The sequence below is a fragment of the Anastrepha ludens genome, chromosome 3 (genome assembly GCF_028408465.1).
Source record: "Anastrepha ludens isolate Willacy chromosome 3, idAnaLude1.1, whole genome shotgun sequence".
Taxonomy (NCBI): Eukaryota; Metazoa; Arthropoda; class Insecta; order Diptera; family Tephritidae; genus Anastrepha; species Anastrepha ludens.
The window spans coordinates 109217747-109237175 of NC_071499.1; the positions used below are offsets into that span (position 1 = coordinate 109217747).

Here is a 19429-nt window from a genome sequence, read left to right on the forward strand (position 1 = left end):
GTAATTTTATTTTTTAGATATTACAAAAATAAATTATTCCGGCATTTTTTAATTCAGTAAAAAATGTTGGATATGCGTAAGGTGGTATAACTAAAAATTAAGTAAAATTTTTTATAAATAATATTTTTTTTAAAGGAAACTATTGAAAGTATGTTCTAGCATAGATATTGCGAAAATAAATTATTCTGGCATTTTTTAATTCAGTATAAAATTTTCGATATGCGTAAGGTAACATAAGTAAAAATTAAGTAAAATTTTTTTTAAGGAAACTATTAAAAGTGTGTTCTAGCATAGATATTGCAAAAAAAAATTATTCTTGCCCATTTTAATTTTGTAACTAATGTTGCATATGCTTATATAAGGTGCCTCAAAATTAATCATCCAATTTTATGTTTTTAGTTTGTTTCTAATTAAAAAACATTTTTTCTGAGTGATGGAAATCTCTGTTTTGACATTTACGCGCTCCAATGCTTGTCAGTTTCTATACTGCAGCTGCTTAGTTCCCAAGTGTCAAATATTGGTTGACGTACGAGGTCAATTGCAAAAATTATAAATATTCCATTAGGGCGATTAATTTTGCGCCGCTTCGTGTATTATTATATATTACATTACTATATTATATTACGTGACGTGTATGTGTAAGATATTTATATGTAATTACGTATTTCCTACTGGAATTTTATCGCAATTCAAAAATAGCCCTGCAATTTTTCTTTTTTTTTGGTAAAAAAAAGTTAAGTTCCTAAATTTTTTTTTAATGTTCGTTCAACCCCGCTTTTGTGATATTTTCCTCTAACGAAATTTCCACCAAATTTTACTAACAAACTTTTAATAATATGGCGGTGAAAAATTATTATTTGCAACATCTCATAAAAAGTTAAGCAAAAATTCAAAAACTCTGTCGAAAAAGAGCGCAAAAATGCTATTCATCAGCTTAAAGTGTTAAAAAGTGTTAAAAAAAATCCAACAACAACAACAGCGGTCGCAATATGTCTACCGACAGCAGCAACATGAATGCCAACAACAACGCCTACGAGTCCTCTAAAGTGGAGGTCATCGTTTTGGCCAAATCCGACAAGACACTCAAAAACAATATGGACGCCAAAGATGAGACTATGCGCAAACGCACTTCACTCATCATTGTGCCACAGCCAGTAGAAGAGTTGTCTGATCACGACAACAATCTGACAAATTCCACCATCGATAACGATAATTGCAATGAGACTATCGATAGCAACATCGACAACAAAACCACGCCAACACTCAGCGCCACAAAGCAGCAACTGCTCGAATCTTCCATCAGCTCCACCAACTCCAATGGCGGCACCGAAGATGAAGTTGATGAAGGCGATTTTCTAAAGAAGCCACTCGATAACGATACCAAGAGGATTCGTCACTCCATAGCCAGCGTCGACAGCTGCGTCTCACGTTCCACGCGCACCAGCAGCACCGACACCAGCACCTCTTCGGGCGATGATGTCGCCATCGATGACTACAATGATTTGGAAGAGAATGGCAATCTAATCGATGATCTCGACGAGGGTGATCGCAAGAATTGCCTATCGAATGCTTCATCCTCAATCGATGATTATTCGTTACGCGAGAAGCTGCACAATTATGTCAACGAGGCAATGGAGAAAGACGAGGTGGAGGGCAATAGTAGCAGTACTTGTGGTGATCAATGCACCAGCTCCGATGCAGAGGAGGTGAATACAGAGGAGATCGAGGCGATTGAGGAGGCGGTGGTGGAGGAGGTGCCACAAGAGCCACAGAGTCTACCACCCTGTGATGCACTCTTGAGTCCACAAGAGGTGCCATTGGGGCGACGTTATGCGGAGGTGTCACAATTCAAGGCGAGCAAACGGTAAGTGCGATGGGGAAAAAGGGAATATGTCTGTTTACAAACGTATGCGTATTTACATGTAGGTAAAAGTTATGAAGACGCTGTGGTGGGCGTATAAAAGAAATGCATGAATTATGCTTTAATAAGGTATACATTTTCACTTTTTTTACTAGACGCACAGCCACACAGCCAACTCTTATGCACAGTTATGTGCTTTCAAATGCAACATTCATTGCTCTTTTGCTGACTGACTCCAAGGCATATGTATATGACTCCAAGGCGTCTGCTAGTGATTGAGACACACCTACGAAAAGCTAACCAAATCAAATGCATCCAAGTGGCAATTTTTATGGCACAACGCCTTCACATTTTCCCTTTCTGTGTTACCTTTGCTGTACACACCTACAATTTATTTTCCCCTCACTCTTTGACACTATGATTCACATGACACTCGTAAAATCACGCTAATGTGTTTGGAAAAATCTCCATCTAAACTCGCCGTGATTTTGCTACTACTCGTACTAATATGGCTCTGTCCATACATATACATATGCATGTTTATGTGCACATAAAAGTAATAAAATCGTCGCCTGCAATTTGTAAGTGGGCTAATGGTGACTTGGGACACATTTTAATGGAGTGGAAGTGATATTACTTTTATGTTATTGACTGTTCGCGCACATCCTTTTTTGTGCGAATGAATACCTCTTACCTCTCTGGTGTCGCTGGTGGGAACCTAAAGTGGAACGCGAACAGCTGTGTTACTGGGTATAAATTTAGACACACTTAGGAATATATCAAATTGGTGTCATATGCCAGAATCTTAGGTGGTAAAAGGCATGAAAATGCATTAATTTTTAAAATATGCATTAATTAAAAAAAAATGCATTTCATTTTAATTCACTAAAACTAGCTCAGGTAGCTTGAATAAAACAAGACAGAAAATAAAACTGTGTCAACTTCTCCCAAAATTAAATATATTTGTATGCTATAGGATATACCAAATCTGAGCTAATGGTAAGCTAAGCTATTCCATATGTGGGATAAATGCATATTGGCACATATTGGGTAATCTTAATAGCCCTCCCACCAGCTAAAACTTCCAACTGCAAAACGCTCACTGTAGGAGTTTATTAAGTGCGTAGGTCCTTATCCTACTCGTCAGTCCAGCTTAAATCACTCCATGAAGATTGTGGTGTGTAGTGTAGTGAGAGGTACAATACCAATGATATCCATCGGAGAAGAGTAGCAGTAGCTCTGAACATCAAGAATATGAGAGTTAGTTCATATTATTGTAAATCAAATATCTCTTTATCATTTTATCAGAAAATAACAACAAACAAAGGTAAATCATCGAATAAACGTCTAAGGTGTGCCAAAAGCCATTTAAACTCTATTCAAAACTTTAGCTTTTTCAGGTGCTCTGTTAAAGTTTTAAGGAAAAAATAAACTCTTTGAGCTTGAAAACCTAGTAAGCCATTTATGATATTGTATGGCCTCTGTCCGGCATTGGGAAACAGAGAAGGTATGGACTTCGATCCAACGATTCTGTTCATGTCCCTTGACTCCATGACATCAATAGTCGTACTTGAAAAGTTATACAGTGTGGTGCTGCTAGAGGCTCAATTGTGGTCAGACTCTGAAAATGAGCCCGGCAAATACTGTTTTCGTAATAGGACTATGAATAAGTTCGTGCGGTTTTTTTTCGAAATTTGAAACTTTATTGACGTAAAATGGTTACAAATTTAATATTCAAAATATTGTCCATCGCTTACTACTACTTTTTCCCATCTTTCTGGCAATTCACGGATTCCCTTTGTGAAAAATTCGGTCGGTTTTGCCGCAATCCACGAATCGATCCATTTTTTGACTTCATCGTAATTACGGAAGTGCTGGTCAGCCAGGCCATGTTGCATCGATCGGAAGAGATAGTAATCGGATGGCGCAAGGTCTGGACTATACGGCGGGTGGGGTAGGACATCCCATTTGAGCGTTTCTAAGTATGTTTTGACCACTTGTGCAACATGTGGCCGAGCATTGTCATGTTGCAAAATAACTTTGTCGTGTCTATCGGCGTATTGCGGCCGTTTTTCTCGCAGTGCTCGGCTCAAACGCATCAATTGTCGTCGGTAGACATCCCCCGTAATCGTTTCATTCGGTTTCAGTAGCTCATAATACACAACACCCAGCTGGTCCCACCAGATACACAGCATAACCTTCAGGCCATGAATATTCTGCGCCGACGTCGATGTTGAAGCATGGCCAGGGTATCCATACGTTGCCCGACGTTTTGGATTGTCGTAATGGACCCACTTTTCATCGCCAGTCACAATTCGATGCAAAAAACCCTTTCTTTTGTGCCGTTGAAGCAGTTGTTCGCATGCCATAAAACGGCGTTCAACGTCTCTTGGCTTCAATTCATACGGCACCCAATGGCCTACCTTTCGGATCATTCCCATGGCTTTTAAACGTTTGGAAATGGTTGATTGATCAACTCCCAAAGTTTTTGCAACCTCTTCTTGCGTTTGAGCCGGATCTTGATCGAGCAATTCCTCCAATTCGGTATCCATGAACTTTGGCGGCGCACCCTCGCGTTCTTCGTCTTCCAAGCCAAAATCACCACTTTTAAAGCGTGCAAACCACTTCTGGCACGTTCGCTCAGATAGAGCATGCTCACCATAAACTTCCACCAAGATACGATGACTTTCGGCTGCTTTTTTCTTCATATTAAAATAATGAAGAAGAATTCCCCGCAAAAACACATTATTTGGCACGAAATTCGACATTTTCAAGTGTGGTAAAAATATTGTTGTTTACGCTTCAAATAAAAAACTTATACTGACGTTTGTGCCTTACGACAGTAGCTCTCCAATGAATGTTTGGAAATGTGGATCGATGGAATAATAATCAAGTTACGCCATCTGTTGTAAAACCGCACGAACTTATTCATAGTCCATTATTTTCACGGATGGTTCTAGGACCGTGGAATCCAGCGAAACACAACTGCACTTTGCTCTTGGAATGCATGCATCTGTGTTTCAAGCGGAGGTATATGCTGTCCAAGAAGCGATGAACTTTGTTATGGAATTTCAGATGGAGAGGCAGATCTATATGTGTCTGCAGCGACAGCCAGGCTGCGCTCATGGCCTTAGACAGCTCCCTGTAAATCCAGGCTAAACTATGTCGGTAGATATAATAGCCTATTGCTAACATGGGTCCCGGCACAAGTGAGTATCGTGGGTAACGAGACCTTTGACTCCTTAGCTAGGCCAACTTCTTTGGCCAGGAGCCCGTTATGCCCCTCCCTTCTGCAGCGATCAAAACTGCGGTTAGCAAGCGAGCTTGGCAGGCTGAGAGAGGCTGCAGATGGACTAAACTGATGTTACCTATCATGTCCGATCACTGTCGCAAATCCTCCTGTCATTAAGCAGAAGGGACTGCATACAGCTGGTTGCACTGACGACAGACCACTTTCTATGGGCGAAGCACCGACCCAACAAAAAACAAAAAAGGCATTTATATGTTCATTGTTGGACATATTGTAAGAAAAACTCGACCCACACCGTGGAGGCCGCCATAGCCGAATAGATTTGTGCATGACTATCACTCGGGAGATCTCAAGTTTGAAAGCGTCTGGGTATACAAACATACAGTAGTAGAAACATAGATTTTTTAATAGCGATGTGCTTCTCACCTCCCCTAGGCCTGGTTGGTAAACGGAATGCAGGTAACACTGCCGGTGCTGGACACTCTGCCTATCACTCGGTGCAACTAATTTTGTTGAGTATATTTTAATAGGTTATTTAGTACTAGAACTCTAGCTAGATGTGAGTGTATAGACAGCATACCCGTTCTGTTCTTTACTAATGGCTCAAAGCTTGACGATACAGTTGACTTACTATCTAGAAGTCCAAAGTAAGCGTTCTGATTCATCCTCCTAATCACTGTAGCGTATTTCAGACTGAAATTTTAGCCACTAATGAGGTAGTTGTCTGAAAGGCGAGCGGCGGTTAAATCTCTTGGCAAGTTTGTCACTAATTTCATCTTTCCTCGCAAATGCCGGGCATCTCTTAACGAGAGAGCGGTATATTTCAGCTCCCATTTGATTTGGGTGCTTACTTAGACGGTCAAGGAAGATCGTTTCCATGTTAGTCCCCTAGGTCGACACTCTTACAAATTTAACGTAACTCATTTTAACTATTGCAGAAGCTGCAAGAATGAGAAAGAGGAAGAGTCTGTCAGACATCTTCTTTGTCATTGTCCTACGCGACACGCAAGTATATATATATATATATATACATATAATTGGCGCTCTTTTTGGGTGTTTGCCCGAGCTCCTCCTCCTATGTGTAGTGTGCTTCTTGATACTGTTCCTCAAAATGGAGGAGTTTTAAGCCGAACGGCAGATATTTTTATAAGATCCTTTTTCATGGCAGGAGATTTCGCAAGTAGATTTCGATAATTTGCCTCATCGCTCTTGAATGATATTTACGACCTTAGGGATATGTAGGCAAAAAGAATATACGCGCCTAAATTTTGCAAGGAGTTACTGCAATTGTTACAATTTGAGATCTAATCAAACTGATTTTTGGCTAATTTTATCTATGTGGGCCCGAATCCGAGCCGAACCAAACATGCGAAAACTTATAATGGGCACTAGGAACTCGATTCTTCTGTGCAGATGCAAAATATAGGTAGATTTACTAAGGGCAAAATTCCGGCGAAAAATTTTACAAACTGTGCAATACACCTGCGTCTCTCAGAGTAGCCTCTTCATACAGAACAACATTAAAAGCAGCGGTTTTAGTTATTAGCGGAACCATCCATATAGATTTTCTAGCACAAGAGCGCAAACGGAGATGGGAGGCAAAAATCTGAGAAATTCCAGGACCATGCTTCACCGATATTAGAGTTCAAAGGCTCACACTTTAGCAGATGAAGAGCGAAACTAATATACTATTTAAAAAAGTGGATAGAAAGAAAGCACGGTGAAGTTAACTGTTACCTCATACAGTTTTTGTCCGGACACGTGTCCTTTCGCAAGTATTAGTATTCGCCACTAAAAGGGAAAAGTGAACCTACCAAATTGCATTTATTGAGATACTGAGTATGATGATGCGTCGTACACCTTCTTCAAATGGGAGAGGTGGAACACAGGGAGAACAGCTCTGCAACAAGCTATTGGTGTATGTACACCTGAAGATATAATCGATGGGCGAAGAAAAATGGAATGCCGTCGCAAAGTTCGTGGAAGATATTATCCGAAAAAGAGGCGTGAAATGGAAACTTATACAGAAGAGCACTAAGCATATGCTTTTCAAAGCAGGCGATGCAAGGGGAGTAAGTGAATGTGTCCACCTTAGGACGCCGTCTTGGGTCTCTACCTTGAAGAAAAGCGACAGCTGACACTTGTCTGTGACACCTACTTCAAATCCTTCTTACAGCAGCTATCTGAAGAATGAGGTGGAGCCATTTTAGCATCTTTTTCTCAATTGCCTTGCTCTCACGGAACTGAGATTTTGTCATCTTGATTTTCACTTTTTTGCTCTGCCTGCGGATATAGCAGGTTTGGATATTTCCCACCTGATGAATTTCAATGGGGGTTGAGCATTAATATTCAAAGTAGTATTTTTCATAACCCTCAAAAGCACATATTCTCTGTTTTTCTGTTGTTCTGTATTTCTTCCTTTTTCTTTTATTTGATTTATCGTTCAAGTAGAGAATCGCATAGGCAACCATGTAACCCAACCTGACCTGGCAGGGTTATTCATACATATTAAATGTAAAAGTTCATAAAATTTGTCAACAAAAAGGAAAGGAGGTACTTACCGTAGGTGAGGTAGCAAAAGTACCACTGGAACTCTACAAGTAGCACTTGAGTGCCGTTTTGATACCATAATGTAGACCGCTACCTGCGAACAATTAAAAAACTTAAAGGAAGAAAAAAAGAAACCATCTACGGCCATCCAGTGCTGTTGATTTAGTGGAGAAAAGAGATCTAGGCTGGAGAGCTGCCTTAGGCTATCTCCAAAAAGCACGCTAAACTCAAGCGCATAGCCGCCATTTGCAAATAAAGTGTTCAACAGTCTCAAGGGAAGGAAATTTTTGGCCCGGAGCCGAACTGAATCCGAAACGAACTTTTGTGGCCAAACATGTCCGAGGCTGTAGTTCGGCTGAGCTCAACTTAAATTATATTATTATAACAAAGTTTCGACCACAGAAGACCTTTCATACATACCCATACAGAAGCGTATGAGAATAAAGATCAATACATCATCTCTCTTCTTCGAAAGCGTCTTTTGTCATCCGGAAATATTCAAGTATTGGAATTTCCAGCACTTGATCCCTAAACTGCCGCTATGCACATTTTGTCTTCTAGCCTCATTTTAATAAACACAATATGTCCAATGTAACAAAATTGCCGCCGCGTCGAAATGCATGGAACAACAATAGCAACAACCGCAATGTATGGCAATCATAATTTTTTAATATCACCCAAAACGAAAATTGCTGTCATCTGCGAGGCGAATGTGTGTCATCACGCGCGTACACCCGCGCATACCCACACACATAAGTGCATGCCACTGCACGTATACACATTCCTTTATGCTGTGCTGCGTTCGGTTGTTGGCGCATTGTGGCAATTTGTTTTGCGCGCCTCTTAGCACAACATGCAACAGCCAGATCTTTCACCGCCTCGTACTAGTGGCGGCAGAATTGTATGCCAAGTAGTTGATTTTGTTGTTTCATTGCTTTGTTATTTCGTTCGCCATATGTGTTGCATTACTCATAATTTTGCGCATCATTTTTTTGTTTTTTTTTTGCATTACTAATGCCTTTTTATGTAGTTGCTGCGCGTTAATGGTATGCTGTTGCAAGTGTGGCGGTTGGCAGTTGACAGCTGGTGGTGGCGCGGGTGGCGATACACCGCCTCTGTTTGTGCGCTGAAATGCATTTTTTTGCCTTTTTTCTGGTTTCATTTCATTTTATAATTTTTTGTCTTTGCTTTCCCGAATTTTCGTTTGCGCCTAGCGGCTCTGGTGCAGTAGGTCTTGCGACAACACATACCAAGAAATCTATGCAACACATACCACGAAATATACATATATATATGTGTATGTGTGCATGTCACAGACAATGCAATGCCTCGTTGACTTTATTCCTCCCGCGAATGTTTATTTTTGTCGCATATTTCTTTGAATTTTCTCTGCTTTTTCGTCTGGAAGGCCATAAAGTTTGAGTTATTTTTATATTTTTTAGCTTCTTTCCCATAAAACAAGCAACAACATACAACTTGCCTGCGACCAGATTTCGAGCACTGCAATTTAGAAGCGAAAAAAGTAATCAAATAAAGAGGAAAACTGCGGAGCTGGTGAAGCACGTAGGTAATTGCAAGAGTTGATTGTAAAAAAGAAAAACTTTCATATAAAATATGGCGCCATTATGCAAGAAAAATAGAAAAATAAAAAGCAGAAGAAGAAAGTAATTCATATGTGAAAACTCGTTTTCGTAGGCAATAACTACATAAATTGTACACTGTGGCGCAAAATTAGCATCCAATTTTGTTTTTTAAATAACTTTTTTATTATATTAAATACAAACAAATATGATTTTAGGGGATGGAAATCTTTATTTTGGCCTTTGCGCGATCCACTGCTTGGTATTTTCTTAATGCAGCTGGTTAGTTCACAGTCGTCCGTGGTCCTATGAACCAAAAGGAGTGAAAGGAAAAAATAAAAAATATTTAAATCTTTCATTATGGAGATTAATCTTGTGCCACCTTGTATTGTAGTATATGTAGGTGTAGGTGCACTATACATACATTTATAAGCAACTAAAACTCATCTACAGGGCCTTTCAGGCTCGAGCTTCTTTTTTTTTAACGGAAATTAAGCACATATTTTCCAAAGAAATAAATTATCTGTTGATTGATGTTTATGTAGTAGAAGGACTGTAATCCTATAAATATCAAGATGTCAAAAAAAAAAAATGCGCAACAACTTTTTTCCGACAAATTATTTTTCAAAGAAAAATGTTTTTCCCAATAATGATAAATATTTGAACAAACTGATTTTCAGTGTTTAATTAAAAATGTTGATATTTTTAATTCTTCGACCCTAGACGAAAATTAAGGGGTAGCAGCAAGAAACAAAAATTTGTTCATTCTAATATCACTCGCTACATCACTCGCAAAGTGTTTTTTACTAAGCAAAACACAAACGGAATTAAAAGAGTTTTTTGTATAACTAAAACCTATTTTATTTTAATTTATTTCCTTATTGTCCTTGAGGGTTGAGGGCTAAGCTTTTCAGCTAAGAGTTGGCAGATTGTCGCCGACGGATGCCAAGTCGAATGGGTTAGTGCGTGACTACTAGACGAAAGTGTAGGGATTCGAAACCACGGACATGGACACAAAAATAATATAAATAATTTCTCTTGGATCCCAAAAACCATGACTTCAATCATTATTCTTTGGGTCTAGGTAAACCTGTTGCCTCTCTAAATCTCTTCGTTGTGGTCCAGAAGACTTAAATGATGGACAAAAACTAAGCTGTCCCTACTGGTTAAACTGATGACGGGCCACTTTCTATAGGCGAAGCACATGGAAAAGATAGACATCTCAGACAATGCACTCTGACCAGTATGTGGGGAGGAGGATGAGTGGGTGGGCCACTTTCTGTGCGTCTGCCCAGCCTTCACTCGAATCAGGCTTGAGGTCTTTGGCACTGATGTGTTAAGAAGCGACTACCTTGGCTCCTTGGTACCGCAACATCTACTCAGACTTCTTCGGAGGTCGAGTAGATTTAAAGAAAATTAAAAAGTGAGCTCGAGTGCAGTACAATGGACTTAATGTTATCTGAGTACTATTCTTGCTAGTCTGTCCCGACAAAAAAAATACCCCAGAAAATAGTCACAAAATCAATTAGAATCGTGTTTGAATCTCTGGTGACAAATCTGGAACCAAAACTTATAAAATCAATATAATAGGACTATGAATAAGTTCGTGCGGTTTTACAACAGATGGCGGAACTTGATTATTATTCCATCGATCCACATTTCCAAACATTCATTGGAGAGCTACTGTCGTAAGGCACAAACGTCAGTATAAGTTTTTTATTTGAAGCGTAAACAACAATATTTTTACCACACTTGAAAATGTCGAATTTCGTGCCAAATAATGTGTTTTTGCGGGGAATTCTTCTTCATTATTTTAATATGAAGAAAAAAGCAGCCGAAAGTCATCGTATCTTGGTGGAAGTTTATGGTGAGCATGCTCTATCTGAGCGAACGTGCCAGAAGTGGTTTGCACGCTTTAAAAGTGGTGATTTTGGCTTGGAAGACGAAGAACGCGAGGGTGCGCCGCCAAAGTTCATGGATACCGAATTGGAGGAATTGCTCGATCAAGATCCGGCTCAAACGCAAGAAGAGGTTGCAAAAACTTTGGGAGTTGATCAATCAACCATTTCCAAACGTTTAAAAGCCATGGGAATGATCCGAAAGGTAGGCCATTGGGTGCCGTATGAATTGAAGCCAAGAGACGTTGAACGCCGTTTTATGGCATGCGAACAACTGCTTCAACGGCACAAAAGAAAGGGTTTTTTGCATCGAATTGTGACTGGCGATGAAAAGTGGGTCCATTACGACAATCCAAAACGTCGGGCAACGTATGGATACCCTGGCCATGCTTCAACATCGACGTCGGCGCAGAATATTCATGGCCTGAAGGTTATGCTGTGTATCTGGTGGGACCAGCTGGGTGTTGTGTATTATGAGCTACTGAAACCGAATGAAACGATTACGGGGGATGTCTACCGACGACAATTGATGCGTTTGAGCCGAGCACTGCGAGAAAAACGGCCGCAATACGCCGATAGACACGACAAAGTTATTTTGCAACATGACAATGCTCGGCCACATGTTGCACAAGTGGTCAAAACATACTTAGAAACGCTCAAATGGGATGTCCTACCCCACCCGCCGTATAGTCCAGACCTTGCGCCATCCGATTACTATCTCTTCCGATCGATGCAACATGGCCTGGCTGACCAGCACTTCCGTAATTACGATGAAGTCAAAAAATGGATCGATTCGTGGATTGCGGCAAAACCGACCGAATTTTTCACAAAGGGAATCCGTGAATTGCCAGAAAGATGGGAAAAAGTAGTAGTAAGCGATGGACAATATTTTGAATATTAAATTTGTAACCATTTTACGTCAATAAAGTTTCAAATTTCGAAAAAAAACCGCACGAACTTATTCATAGATTAGCATATTCAAAGTAATGGACATAAATTAAAAAAAAATTAATATCAGTAACTTTTTAAGTTACAAATTAGCCAGCACAGCTTTCAGAGCAACAAAGAACACAATGGAGTTGCTGTTTAAGACTAAATTAGACTGGCTCCTTGCACAATTTCATAAGCTTCAACTTTACAGTTCTTACATAAATCAAGTCTATGCGGCTAAAAGACCAACGGTTTGTGTCGGGTTATGAACTATACTCTCAGGAGATAATTTCAAATACCTTCGATAAAGTTTCGTGCTCTGAGAAAGCAGCAGTATTTCTATTTGTGCGCTCAGTAGCTTTAAATTTTTCTTGTTAAAATTTATTTATCATACGTCCTTCGCTTTTCTTATTGACGTTTTTTGGACAAAACTAAGACTTTCTCACAAACTAAAACTTTGCTCACAAATAAAAAGGTAGCGAACTTTTTAAATCTCTAATTGCTTCTACACAATGTTGCACAACGAAAAGATGAAATGGAAAGGAAGCAAACTTTTCAGTTTCCACTCGTATTTTAAGTTTAAGTTCATGTTTTTGTTTTTACACCAGCGCACTCTAACGCACGGTTTGTTATGACTGAATACGCGTGAATATTTTTCAATGTTTTTTTGTTTGTTTTTGTTACTGCAATTCAATATGGAACGCAATTTCATTCAAAAAACTTCCGCGTATTTCTCTTCATTGTCCATTTCTACCAGCTGAATTTTTCAATATACATTTTGGTGAGTTTCGGTACTTCTCAGCAATGACATGTTTCCACTTTTGAATCGCTTCTGAATGGTTGGCATAACATTTCGCCTTAACGGTGTTGAGCAACAAATAGTCTACATAATTTCATAAATTCAACTTTTCTCTTTTTTTTTTGGTTGGCGCGATAATTACTTAAGCGATTTTGGTTTACCAAAAGTTTAACAAAAGGCGCCAGTCGTTTCTTTTTCGTGTCAATCGGAGTCAATTGGGCACACCAAGTGAAGCCAAGTCCTTCTCCAACTGATATTTTCCTCTTCCTATGCTACCATCAGCTGGTACCGCAACGAATATTTTCAAAGTTGTAGCCTTCGTAACCATTTGGACGACATGACCTAGCAAGCGGAGCCACTGGATATTTATTTGCTGCACTGTGTCAATATGCCGTAAAGCTCATACAGGTTATTGTTTCATCATCTGCGATACCCATAGTCGCTGAAGTGAAAAGGACCAAAAATCTTCCACAGAATCTTTCTCAAAACTACTCCAAGGAACGCCTCATCAGATATTGTCATCGTTCAAGCTTTTGCGCCATACAGTAAAACGGGCATGTTGAGAGACTTATAAGGTGTTAGTATAGGTTTTCCGAGACCTAAATGCGACAGTTGTTTTTGTGCACATTGACGCCGAGGTGAAAATTTGCTTTATTTGAAAGAATGATTTTTCAGTAAAAATGCTCAACTTTAACAAAGCATTTCAGAAGACAGACAAATCTCTTCTTCGATTTTTTAGCGGATTGGAGAGATTTTAAGGCTTTGCTATAAATTTTTCGCTACTCTTCTCCACTTCAGCTGTGACCATAGGTATTTCAAGGCATCTATGTATATTTTTTTAACGGACGTACCGGAAGTCGAGATTCAACTCAATTTATGGTCAACCCTTGCAAGCTGCAAAAATGCAAACTTTTCACGGATGAAAGCAAAAAACTATGGTTTGAAAGATGTATGTGTTTTGCTTTAATGCCGAGCAGCAGTTACAAGCTGGGAACAAATCATCAAACCGACAGAAATTTTTCAACAGATGCTCTAGGATCTTCTTCCGCCAATTCGCAATCTGTCTTGGTATGTTATGAAATGTATGCCAATGGCAAGGCACACCTCATTTTCGTAGAGGACGGAGTAAAAATTGCTAGAAGCTGTTGCTCCTCTCCGGTCTCAGCAGCACTTTGGCGATGGAAATTGAACGTTCCAACGGAATTCGGCGACTATTTTTTCAATCTCATAGCAGCCGCCAAAATTGGCCGCCCGAATCTTCAGATCTGATTGATTTTAGTGGCTAGTTTCTCTACCCTTTTTTGGGTGTTTGGCCGAGCTGCTCCTTCAATTTGTGACGTGTGTCTTGATGTTGTTTCACAAATGTAGACAGAAATAGTTTCACGCCGACTCCGAGTGGCAGCTGGCTGTTTTCTATGACAAGCCTTTTCATGCCAGAAATATCCCCGGAGGTTTGCCATTGCCTACCGAGGGGCGACCGATATTAGAAACAACCTTTTCTATAATTTTGATGGTTCATGCACGGAGACTCGAACTTACACTCCAACTCATTCGGCTACGACGGCTGCCTGCTAACATTTCACTAAAATCATGCGCCGGGTTAGAAAATTCAGTTCCACTCGAACTACAATTCTTCTTTACTATATTACTTCATCCTTGTAAGCATATTTTCTTTACATTTTTACTTGCCTTTTTTTATTTGCATAAACTTTTGAGTTCTCATTTCTCGTTGCCTTCGACATTTTTTCTTTGCCACATTTTTTTTCTCTTCTTTTTTTGTGTTTTTCCACTTTTTTAGTACTTCAACTAAGCAATCATGTTGTAAAGTTGCATTGCTTTCTTATATCTCTTTCCTGCAACGAGAAAAATTAGCGAGAACTTTGCTCATAACGAAAGTTGCGTATACGCCATGCTATGCTTGCCTTATAGGTGTTATATTATGCATACTTGCAATGTTTGGAAATGGTTTTTGACTTAAAAAGTGCTTCTATCAGTGATAATATAATTTTCGCATTGACTTGCAATTGTTTTCTGTTTTTTTCTATGCACTCAGCACCCAACACTTATGTACCACTACTACTATGCACTCACCATAGCTGAAAATTTTGCTTAAATATTTCACTCCACTCGAAATAAAACCACTTGCGCACTTTGCTCTAAAACCATCTTAATGTCCACCAACCAGTCTTGTTGCCTACGCCAGCTTCTTCCGAAATTGCATACTTTTCATTGATTTTCCTTCCACAAATATTTGCATTTTCCATCGCTTTTCAAACAGCACCCCAACATTCAACTAAAACCTATACTTTCACATACTTTCCAACACGCAAGTCAGCAACGGTCGTAGAGGTGTAGTAGAAGCTGGTGGCATCACTTTGTTGCACAGTGTGCACTTTAAATTACAAGTTTTCTGCTGCATAACTTTGCCATGCAGTTTTTGCTTATTTCTTCCACTTCTTTTCTGTGTTTGTTATTTTTGTCTTGCAGCAACTTTTCTTGCTAGCTTGGCTGCTGCCACACACATTGCTCACCTTGTCACCTTTCTCTTTTTGGCTTTTCGCCTCTAGCCGCTAGCTGGTTATTCAAGTTTTCCCACTCACCTCGTACTACTCGTACGCTAGCGGTGACAACATTTTTGATCCTGTCAAACTCATTTGCATATCACGCAAAATTGACAGCGACATGACGTGCTGTTGCGGCGCAGCTCTGTCCACTAAGCGCTGAGTGCTATGCCCACATACTATGAACACTCGTTCCTCAATACCTGCGTGCGCTCCACTCCAATTCAGCGGCATCAGCTTATCGATGAAGTTGTCACAGGTTTGCTTGTAGTTGATATTGTTTTTGTTATCGTCATTGCTGCCACATTTCATCTTTAACCGCAAGCACACATACAAACTTTTGTGAGTGCATTGATATTCAGATATACATACATACAAATATACTTTCTGTATACACATATTTGTATGTTGTTAAAGCGCTCTACTTTAAATTGCATTGTTTTTGTAGCTTGTGTGAGTTTTATTGAAACTGATGGAAACATTGCTGTACTATACATACCACCAGGTAGCACTGGAGCTGTAAGTTGCCTGCATGTTTTGTCAAATATTACAATGCGACATGACCGTGCGCTGCCACACCCAACTGCTGTGTCATTCGCATACAACAAAGGCAGATTTTTGATTTTGATTGCATTTGAGTATTAAGTCGAAATGGGAATTACTTTGAAATACTTCGAATATTGCTTTTAGCTTGTAAGCTCATAACTTTGACAGAATATTTTATTCAATTTATTTGTTTGCAGATATTTCCATTTGTCTTTGTATTGGCTGGATTTATTAAATTTTCAAGTATTGTTTATTTTTCGGCTTGTCTTCGAAATCCTTTTATGGTCATTAAAGCTTGCATTAATTCCGTTATAGAAATGTTTAACTAGCAATTTGGTTTTGTGAATTTCTTATAGTTTCTGCTCAATTTTGATAACATCCAGTTCATTGCGAAGGCAGGAGTTAAGGAATTAGGCAATGGTGGAAATATCATAAATTTTCAGTATTTTCTCTTATTAATAAAATGTTGAAAACAAAAGAAACATTTGAGCCTTTGATTTTGAAAGTGGTATAGGTCAAAAAATTTAAAAATCTAGGTTAGGTAGGTAGGTAGGTAGGGTGGTTGTCATAGAGACACACTTAGACCTTTCGCAGGTCCATTGTGATACCACTGGAGTTTATCCTTACTCTACGTGTTCCTATTCAAACCATCCGGTAGCTTTAATAAACGAGCAGAGCTTCGTTAGTTTTAGATGGGCTATGTCCGCTACATCGGTTAGAAATGCTGTATCAAGAGTGCGCAGCCTTCTCATAGCAAGGCTTTCACACTCACATAAAAGGTGTCTGACTGTTTCCTCTTCTTCTGTATTAAGACAGCTTCTATAGAAATCGAAGTACGGGAGTTCTAACCTTCAAGCGTGGCTGCCTGTTAAACAATGACCAATTAATACACCTATCATTTTTCTTATAGATTCTCTGTTGAATCTTAGCAAGATCTTCGATCGACCGCTGTTCCAGTTCGGCCATGTCTGTCTGCTTAGTTCGCATGTTGTGAGGTTTTGCCAGCTTGTATTTACCTTTTTGATGGTTTCCCTGTCTATAAGTAGTTTACAAGTGGCTATGGGCATGGGTATCAGCGCCTTATCCGGTTCGAGATCGAGCGTTGTACCGGTTCTTGCAAGTTCATCCGCCTTACAGTTTCCTGCAATGTTCCTGTGGCCTGGTACCCAGATAAGGTGCACCTTGTAGCACTTAGATACGTCATCTAGTAGTTTAAAACATTCTAGAACTGTTGACGAGTGCGTTTTTGATTCAAGCGCTTTTATTGCCGAGTCTGCCTTGATTGTCCGAGTAAATGAAGACTTCATTTGTGGATAATACTCTCGTTTTTATTTCTGTAAGTCCCTCTTTTATGGCAGTGACTTCCGCCTGAAATACACTGCAATGATTAGGTAAGCGAAATGATTGGCATACTCCGAGTTTATCGGAGTAGACCCCTCCACCTACTTTGTTGTCCACTTTTGAGCCATCTGTGTAGATGTTTAAGTCATTTTTCTTAACAATAAGCCCGTTATCCCATTCCTCTTTGGAAGGAAGTACTGTGACAAAGGATTTATTAAAATTGATGTCCTTGGTCTTACAGAAATCCGTTGTGCTGGGAATGCAGGGGAATTGTTCTAAAATTGAAGAGTGTCCTCTTTGGTTCGTTCTGAGTAGGCCGATTTCTCTTAGTCTGAGAGTTGCTTTGGCAGCTGTTTGCTTACCGTATTGCTCTATTGGTAAAATATTAAGCATAACATTTAGTGCATCTGTGGGTGTGGTTCTGAGGGCCCCGCAGATGCAAAGACTTTCCATTCTTTGTACATGTGCCATGGTTCTTTTGATGTACAATTTATCTAAAGCCGGCCACCATACTAATATGCCGTATGTTAGGATTGGTCTGACAATTGCTGTGTAAAGCCAGTATACGATAGATGGGGAGAGACCCCAACTTAGTCCTATCAGCTGTTTACAAGAGTATAGTGCTATTGTCGCCTATTTTACTCTATCTTCGACATTTGCCTTCCAAGTTAGTTTTCGATCTAGTATTAGACCTAAGTAGCGGGCCTCATCACTAAATGACAGTGCCGTTCCACCTAGAGTCGTGGAAGCTATATTTGGAATTTTGTGTTTCCTGGTAAATAGGATGAGTTCAGTTTTATTGGGTTTGACGCTTAGCCCATTTGCTTTTGACCAGTTTTCAACCATGTTTAGTAAATCTTGCATGACTTCTCTAATCTAGGTTATCAGCTATTTCATATCAAATCCTAATAAAATAACATAATCTGAAGAGATTAGCAATATGCCATGAAAATTAACTCAATAAAATGTGTTTATTTTTTTGGTTGGTAAACAAAATACGGTTACTGTTTTTTTGATAGTGGTATAAGCCAATTTTTTCACAAAGTTGGCAAAATAATTAGTAATTTTGTCATGTCTTCAGATAACGATTCAGGTATAATCAAGTAATCCTTTTAATGTAAAAACGTGCTATTTATAGTTAATTGTAGACATTATATGGCGAAGAAGTATAAGTAATGCTCCCAAGAAATGGAAGCGAATAAGCTTAATATCGTCTTCAGATGAATTAGTTCATTCTTTAAAAGTGAATTCGGAACCCTTGCAATGCAGAAGAAGAAAGCACCATGAAATCAAGAAAGAGAGCACGAAATCAACGTAATTATGCACAAAATATAACAAAAATGAAGAGAAAGAGTGGAGAGAAATATGAAACAAAAGAGTCTAAGCATGTGAAAGGTAAACTTTTTGAAAATAAAGATTGCCTTTGTTCCAAAAAATGTATAAATGGAACCGGATATGAAGACAGGAAAGCTAATTTTGATTCTTATTGAAACAGAAATGGTTTCTGTACGGTTTGGTTCGAAAACAATCAATAAAACAAAGACGACCCAGAAATTACGAAGGATTTATGAGAAAATGTAGTTTTATGTTTCATCTAAATGTACGAAATTCAGAGGTTTCTGTTTACAACACTTTTTTTTTGGATACTTTCAAAATATCTAACGGAAGATGAAGCCGTGTCTTAAATACTAAAATACCCGGAACGGATGGTCGTGGCAAAATGGCAGGTTCATCTAGAAAAACAGATGAAGGCAAAACTAAAGTGGTACGAGAACATATTCTGAGCTTTCCAGCATGTGAGAGCCATTACACGAGATCACACCACAGGTCGAAAGTATCTAAGTGCTGACTTAGATACTCGAAAAATGTATGAGCTGGATGTGAAAAAATGTAATGAAAATAATAGATCACGTGTGAAGGAGTGGACTAACAGGAAAATATTCAATACGGAGTTCAACTTAAATTTTCATACTACTCGTCAAGGCACGTGCCAAAAGTGTGATTCGCTAAAACTAAAAATTGAAGCATCCAGTAATGAAGACGAGAAGTTGCATCTTATGGAAATCTATGATTCACATCTTAACAGTGCCGAACAGGCTAGAAAAAGTTTAAC

At 39.1% G+C, this 19429-nt stretch overlaps 1 protein-coding gene across 1 annotated transcript in view; it reads left to right on the plus strand.

Moving 5' to 3' along the window:
• Positions 1-848: 848 nt before the first annotated feature.
• The window catches only part of LOC128858746 (protein sprint), a 217658-nt gene continuing 199077 nt past the window's right edge, over positions 849-19429 (plus strand). The window contains exon 1 of the mRNA XM_054095236.1: positions 849-1864. Coding sequence (XP_053951211.1) covers positions 990-1864 — 875 coding nt within the window. The 5' untranslated portion in view covers positions 849-989. The remainder of the gene's footprint in view (positions 1865-19429) is intronic.